The sequence below is a fragment of the Mus musculus genome, chromosome 6 (assembly GCF_000001635.26).
Source record: "Mus musculus strain C57BL/6J chromosome 6, GRCm38.p6 C57BL/6J".
NCBI lineage: Eukaryota > Metazoa > Chordata > Mammalia > Rodentia > Muridae > Mus > Mus musculus.
The window spans coordinates 120,885,280-120,892,871 of NC_000072.6; the positions used below are offsets into that span (position 1 = coordinate 120,885,280).

At 47.6% G+C, this 7,592-nt stretch overlaps 1 protein-coding gene across 3 annotated transcripts in view; it reads left to right on the plus strand.

The window, feature by feature from the left end:
• The window catches only part of Bcl2l13 (BCL2-like 13 (apoptosis facilitator)), a 56,637-nt gene extending 49,074 nt beyond the window's left edge, over nt 1–7,563 (plus strand). For all 3 annotated transcript variants that reach the window (XM_006506814.3, XM_017321842.1, NM_153516.2), the window contains one exon: nt 1,399–7,563. In XM_006506814.3, coding sequence (XP_006506877.1) covers nt 1,399–2,112 — 714 coding nt within the window. In that variant the 3' untranslated portion in view covers nt 2,113–7,563. The remainder of the gene's footprint in view (nt 1–1,398) is intronic.
• Nucleotides 7,564–7,592: the final 29 nt, after the last annotated feature.

Here is a 7,592-nt window from a genome sequence, read left to right on the forward strand (position 1 = left end):
TTAAATCCAGGCCCTCTGTAAGAGCAGCCAGTGCGCCTACCCTATGAGGCAGCCCTCTGGCCCCTTGCTTGGTTTCCATGTCCTATACATGACCACAGCAGCTAGTAAAGATCTTCATCTCTTTCCTTTCTGAATTGAACCAACACCCCCTGAATCTGAGCGTGTTCCCTTCTCCCCACTCCTCTCCTGCATACTTCCAGCCGTTGAGATTCAGAGGAACCTCCCGAAGGCTAGGCTCATCCTCAGAAGCCGGCAGGCTCAGCAGCACCTCTTCTTTATTTGTTACCTGTTTGCTTCTGAGAGAAAATCTCACAGTGCAGCCCTGACCAATGCCTGTATAGTACTGTGTATTATATTAGAAATTAATGTATAATCATTGTTTTATTATATACCTATTTCCTTATATACCATTGTTTTGTTAGTTTTTTGGTTTGGTTTGGTGTTTTGTTTTCTGAGACAGGATTTTTTGTGTGTATCCTGGGCTTTATTACAACTCACTCTGTAGACCAGGCTGGCCTCGAACCCACAGAGTTCTGCCTGCTTCTGCCTCCCCAGTGCTGGGACTAAATCACACTCCTGGTGTGATTTTTTAAAAAATTTTTATTGTGTGTCAGTGTGAGAGACCACTAGTTATAGATTAAAGTCCTTATTTCTAGCTCAGTCACTCATACTGAACTTCCTCCTCCCCATACACAGTGCAGAGTAAGCAGTTAGCTCTTCCCTGCCAGCCCTTTGGAGCTCTGTGCTTTGGCTGCCGTGTTCCTTCTTGATGGCCATTACTGCGGGAATGCCATGATTTTCCATATTTGCCTTCTCACACCCACAGACCCGTTGTATAAGCTTGCACTAGCACTCGGTCCTGGCAGGGTACTCGGTGGCAATACCTTCAAGAGTGCAATATCTCATTTCCATTTTCTCTGCTGACTTGAGTTAATTGGCTGTATATGATACACAATGAATATCAATTTATAATTTTTTAGTTTCAAGGAAACTAAAATTCTAAACTAAAAATTCTGCCATTTAGCAGGCTGTGGTGGCACAGGTCTGTGATATCAGCACTTGGAAGGCTGAGGCTGGACAGAATATTGAGACTGTTGGGGGAGAGAAAAGGTGTGATCATAATATATTGTATGGATAATCTTTTTTTAATTAAAAGAAAATGTTTAAGGGGGAGGGGTATTTTGAAACCAACTCTAGTAGAAGCATTTTTTTTCAAAAAAAGGAAATAAAGTAAAACTCTTTTCCACATTTTCCTTCAGATGGGTGTTCTCTGCTCAGACACTGTAGGGATCCAGGAGTTTATTTACTCCTGAAACTGAGGTTAGCTAAGAATGATTTTCCTAGGTTAACACGTTCTCACTGTTAACGGTCTTTGTGTGGTCCCCTCTTGTGTTTTAGGGCAGTGTCTTTAGTCTTGAGCCTGAGGAGGAGGAATACCCGGGGATCATTGCGGAAGATAGCAATGACATTTATATACTGCCCAGTGACAACTCCGGACAAGTTAGTCCCCCTGAATCCCCGACAGTGACAACATCCTGGCAGTCGGAGAGCCTTCCCGTCTCACTGTCTGCTAGCCAGAGCTGGCACACAGAAAGCCTCCCGGTGTCGCTCGGGCCCGAGTCCTGGCAGCAGATTGCAATGGACCCTGAAGAAGTGAAGAGCTTAGACAGCAGCGGGGCTGGGGAGAAGAGTGAGAACAACTCGTCCAACTCTGACATCGTGCACGTGGAGAAGGAGGAGGTGCCAGAGGAGGCCTTCCCGGGAGCGGCTGCTCCCTTGCTCACACAGGTCCCTACCGTGGAGGCCCCAGAAATGATGAGAGCTGAGAAAACGAGCCCCACTCCGTCTGTGTTTGTGGAGCTTGGTGAGGAGGAGCTGGAAGCAGTAACAGCGAGACCCGAGGCTGTGGAGAGGGCGGAGGGGGCCGCTCAGCTGAGTGAGGAGAGAGCCGGGAGCAGGAAAAAGAGCCACACTGGGGAGGCCGCCGCTGTCAGGGGGGCAAAGAGTGGCCTGCCCGCCGAGGGCAAGGCCGTACTGCTCTTTGGTGGGGCTGCTGCGGTGGCCATCCTGGCAGTGGCTGTTGGAGTTGCACTGGCTTTAAGAAGAAAGTAACAGTCTTTTCAGATGAGACAAGACAGAAAGACCTACGGCTTTAGCTGTATTCACTGGAACTTAGACTGCCAGCAGCTACTGGACATTTGCAGGACACTGGAGGAATTGGGCTTTCAGCTCAGCGTGGCAGTGTCTTGAGACAGTGTTCACATTGGCCTGGTTGTCATTTTAGGGCCTTGGCTCATGCTAGATTCAGAAGGGCAAGAGTGAAACTCCCACCTCCAACAGGTTAGTCAACTTGGGCAGTAATTCTCTGTAGGAGGCTGCTCTGTGCATTATGTAATGATCGGCAACATCCCTGCCTTCTACCCACTAGATGCCACTGGCACCCACTTACAGTGATGGTAGCCAAAAATGTCTCCTACATTGCCAAATGTCCCCCGTGGACAAAGTCATCTCCCTTTTGAGGGCCACTACTTTAAGGGATAGGGTTCAATTAGGAGACTCTGGGGGAGGAACCTGCAGCTGGGACGGCCTGCTGTTCATCCTGTTGCAGTTTCTCGGGGCAGGTGAGCTGACCGTGCTCTGCAGCTGTTTTCTTTCTGGTCCCCATTCTGTATCGTGAGGTGCTCTCTCCCGCATCACACCACCTCTCAGGTACTGCAGCAGGGCAGTCTCACCCTGTACTTCTTTCCCACCCAACAAGCTCCCGAAGCTCCCCACGGCTCCATCTTTCAAAGATGATGCCTTTAGGGACCTTTAAAATGATAAATACCCAGTCCAGGCGTGGTGGCACCTGCCTGTATTTAGGAAGCGGAAGCAAAGAGATTATCCCAAGTTCAAAGCTAGCCTGGTATATATACCAAGACAATCTGGGGCTGTTTGGTGAAACCTTGTCCCAAGAAAAGGGATAAATACACTGAAGCTGTATAGGAGACTTAGGGTTCCCCAGTCTGAATGCCAGTGCAGGGTAGAAGCTGCAGTCATTGGTCTTAGAGGCAGGAACGTGGTCGACATGACCCGTCAAGGTCTATTTGACCTCTTAAAAGTATAGCCAGCCAGCCACCCCACGTGCCTATGATTTAGCAATGACACCTCTGATGGCATCCGCGCCATCCAGAGCCTGGATTAGTGTGGTGTGTCTCCCACTGCCTGTTCTTGAGCATTGGACTATCATCAGCTTCTCTGTGGGTCTCTGCGTGTAGAAAGCAGTGTCATCCTTTGGCTTACAGAATCAGTTGGGCCATAACCCTTATTCAGTATAAATCATGAAATAAATGATAAAGCTTTATCATTTATTATTAGGTATCACTTAAATGAAAAGTGGGACAGAAACTTGAATTTAAGACCAAGACTGCTGCTGAGGTTCTGGCTTGGTCTTCGGCATTCAAGAGACTTCTTGGCCTGAACTCAGCCCAGTGCCAGGCAACAGACCCAGAGGACCCTATGCACTCACTGTAGCTAGTGGGACTCAGCAGAATCCCGTATCACCTGGCTGACCCCATCCCTCAAGAAGGTGGGGGGAGGACCTGTCTCTCTCATGCCTGAGGACACAGTGCCACCCTGCAAGGCACACATGCTTGATAAGAAGTCATCTCAGATTTATCTTAGTCATGTAATATTACTTCTTAGATCCTGAAATTTATAATAAAAATACTTTTAACTACTCTAATCACCAAGACCTGATGTTTTGAATGTCCTTGATTTTTTTAAAAAAGTATTTTTAAAAGAAGCTCTCCCCAAAGAGTTGATCAGGAGATTTTATTTTAGTGTGATTGTGTGTCCTGTCGATGTGTCCCACCGTGATGTCCTCTTGTGAGTTTCAGTCCCATGCAGGGACTGCTAGTTGTGGGCAGTAGTGTAGCTGGAGGTGATGGGAGTTCCCTCCAAGTTCTCACAGGTGGCGTGGCTGTTTCGCAGGCAGGCCTCAGAAGTTGGTGGCTCACTGGACTTTTTTTTTTTTAAAGGATTTTTCTTCTAGCGTTAACACTTTTGAACATTTTGAAGATTGCCATTTACACAGCTCAGCTGGCCTTTGTTTTAGGATATTTGTGTCTGTGTTCTCCAAGGCAGGAGCAGGGAAGAAGCTAGCATCTGAGCCGATTGCTTGGTGCTTTATTTTACTGCTCCATGAACACTCAGCCTAACATGCTCAAGTATAGTTTTCTGGGGGATGGCAGACAGGTAATTTTCCATGGCTTCTCCCCACATGGACCCTTATAACTCAATTCTTCCTTTACCTCATTGACCTCTGCTTGGCAGTGGGCTAGAGTAGCCACAGGGTGGTTCTGTCACCACAGCTCCTAGGTTTGCCATCACTTTAAACAAAGTAAAAAATATATCCCTATGTAGCCTAGGCTGGTCTTGAACTTGTAGTCCAGCTCAGGACTGAGCTTACAAGCACGTGTCACCATGCCTGGTCTTGCTGTTACATTAAAATTAGTTCTCAAATCCTTGCTCATCTAAGGGACTTGGTAGAAGGAAGCTGTTTGTGCCCTAAAGATTCAGAATGCATTCAACTTGCACCAGAATTGAGTCACTGTGCCATCTTCTGTTCTTTGTAAACTAGTGGGAAGTTCTGTAGAGACAGGCTGTCGTCTGCGTATGTGCACCTTGTGCTCGGAACCGAGCTGCATACCAGGCCAGTGCTCCATCACTCCTGCTCTTCAACCCTTGGTAGAATTAATTGTTCATTCAATGAATGATTGACGCTCACTTAGCCAAAAGCCTGTGAGGTTTTCCTGACAAAACACCTAAAGAATGCCGACTTCCTTGCTGTACTGAAGTGGCCAGCCTGAGTCCAGAGTGCCTTAGCAGGGGGGACTTGAATGAGCATCACTGCCTTCTAGAAGATGGTCTATTTCAGGGGCTTTCAACCTGTGGGCCACAACCCCTTTGAGGACTGAATGACCTTTTCACAGGGATCAATTATCAGATACCCTGCATATCAGATATTTATATTGCAGTTCATAATAGTAGCAAAGTTACAGTTATGAAGTAGCAACAAAAGTAATTTTATGGTCTGTTGTTACCCTAACATGAGGAACTGTATTCAAAGGGCGCATCATTAGGAAGGTTGGGAACCACTGGTCTAGTTAGCACACTCATTTGGGTGGTTTATGTATACCTCACCCAAAGCATCCCTGGTTCCTCCTGCCTGCATTTCAGTCCCTTCGGGTGTCTTGACTGAGTAGAGTGAAGGTCCTCGGAGCCTGGTCCTTTGAAGGCTGCCACCGTTTGTGAGCCTATGTGCTAAGCCCCCAGTTAGAGAACAGTGCCTGCTCTCGCCTTCTGCTCTAAAGGTGAGATGTGGGCATTCAACCTCTTAAGAGCTACTTTATGGACACTACACTGTCTAGTGAAGAAAGAAGTTCTCTTCCACATGAACTCTGTGCTCACTGGCATGAGCCTTGACCTCTTGCCTCACACACACCTGTGATCTCAACAGTCTAGCATTGAGAACCTCCATTTGTGAGATGGCTGTGACAAGCTACCCTTTTAAGTGAGCTCTGTGTGGGTTACTACTCCTTATGCTGATACTGATTGAGCACGCAATGCATGCTGGAGGCTGGAGGGTTTTCACACCTTACGCCTCCTTCAGGTCCTGTCTAAACATCCCAGGCTACTGGGTATAAACCACCGAGAACTGGTTTACCGAGTTGCCTAGCTTATCAGAGGCAAGGCAGTGAGTGAAAAATTCCCAACTCCATCCAGGTCTAGTGTTTTTCTTAGTGACCCTCTGTGTGTGGCAGAGCCCCTGTTTACAGTTGTGTGAAATTACTGCACACAGCAGCCTAGGTGTAGCCTGTGTTTGTTTCTGTGAAAGTTCCATGTAGGCTAAGTACCCAGTCTGCTGAATACAGAAACCTAAGGAACAAGCTTTGTATTGCACCACTGCCCCTTTAGGCACTGGGTGACCCTGTGGTCTGTAGTGTTGTTGGTGAATGTGTTGTCTTCTTGCTGTAAACAAGGTCAGGCCATCTGACACAGCTCTCATCACCAAGCAGCGATATGAAGGCGGCCAGCCACTTGACATTTTTGTCGGGTTTTTGTTGTTGCAGTTTTGATCCCTCCGGTCCTTCCTCCCTGCAATGGCCATCGGTCTAGGGTAGGCACACGGAAGGATGAGTGGACACCTAGAGATACTGTTTGGATTCCTGGCCCTCAGGCTCAGGATTAACGAGGTAGCCTTCCATCCCACTCATCTGACGAGAGTGCTTCCTAGTGAAAACTCTGCCACAGAACAGTGCTGTGCCCATCAGACCCGAGTCTGTGGTCTTAGTTATCTACCCTGTAAAAAGCTATTCGAGAGCTGGAAGCTCTCCTAGTCATCTTCACACAGCCCTCCTCGAAAACCCAACTTGGCTTGCCATGTCCCTGTGTGCAGCGAGGGTCCTTCCCATGCTCATGTTTACACACACCCCCATCCCCTCCGATGTTGTCAGTGTCTCAGGTCAGAACCGTCTCAGGGACACCTTTGAGGCCGAGGCCCAAATTAGCAGTCAGCTCAGGGGCCTCCGTCAGCACGTCACTCTGGTGCTGCCCTTTGCGGCACGGAATAATAAGCTGGTTACTGGATAGCTTTCGGCAAACATTTTGATACGAAAAGCTGTTCATTTATTTATGTGTGTGTGGCTGCATGCCACAGTGTGCATGTGGGAGTCAGAGGACAACTTGTGAAGTTGATTTGTTCTCTACTTCCGATATGTGGGTCCCAATGCTTGATGGAAGGCACCTTGATCCATGGAGTTTTCTTGCCAGTGCCACGTTTTGTCATTGTGAGATGACAGGTTTGTGGATGCCTTCCCCCAGGAAGGTGAGCTACACACCTCCCTTAGTGAGGCCTAAAACAGTCTGTGTGGTCCTACATCCATGGGCCATCTGTTGGCCAGCCTTTTTCTCCTGGACCTATATTTCCCCTGCTCTGACAACCCATGATTTTCTTCCTTGAGACTAAAAGTGCCTCTTTCTCCTAACTCCTTGATTAAACTCAGTTTGTTAGTGGTTCTGGTATCTTGTCCCCCAGGTACTGGAATGGTTATCCTTAACATAGCAGAGTCAGGTAGATGTAGCTATCAATGTCTGCCCGGGGTGCATGAAATCCTGGGTTCCATCCTGGGCATGGAATACGTACCTGTAATCCCAGTACTCGGGTGAAGGCAGGAAGACAATGTTCAAGGCCATACTAGGCTCAGAGCTAAAGGCTAGCCCTGGACACTTGAGATCCTATCTTAAAAAAAAAAAAACTAAACTAGCATAAGCATTTAACCCAGGCAGCGTTCATTTGCAGTGTGCGCCAACAGCTGACTGCTGCTGTCTGATCTGCTCACTCTATTACTGCGAATTGTTCCAATTGTTCCGGCCCCTTTCCCATACTGTTGTCTACTTTGTGCCCAATCTATTCTTTATCGGCAAGTGACAATTCAAGTCTACAAACTGTGCTTTCATTTAGAAGCAACATCATGGGGGGAAGCACCCTGGAGGTGACAATAAAACGAGATTTTATGATAACTGGTGACTCATCTTTTTGTCCACTATTT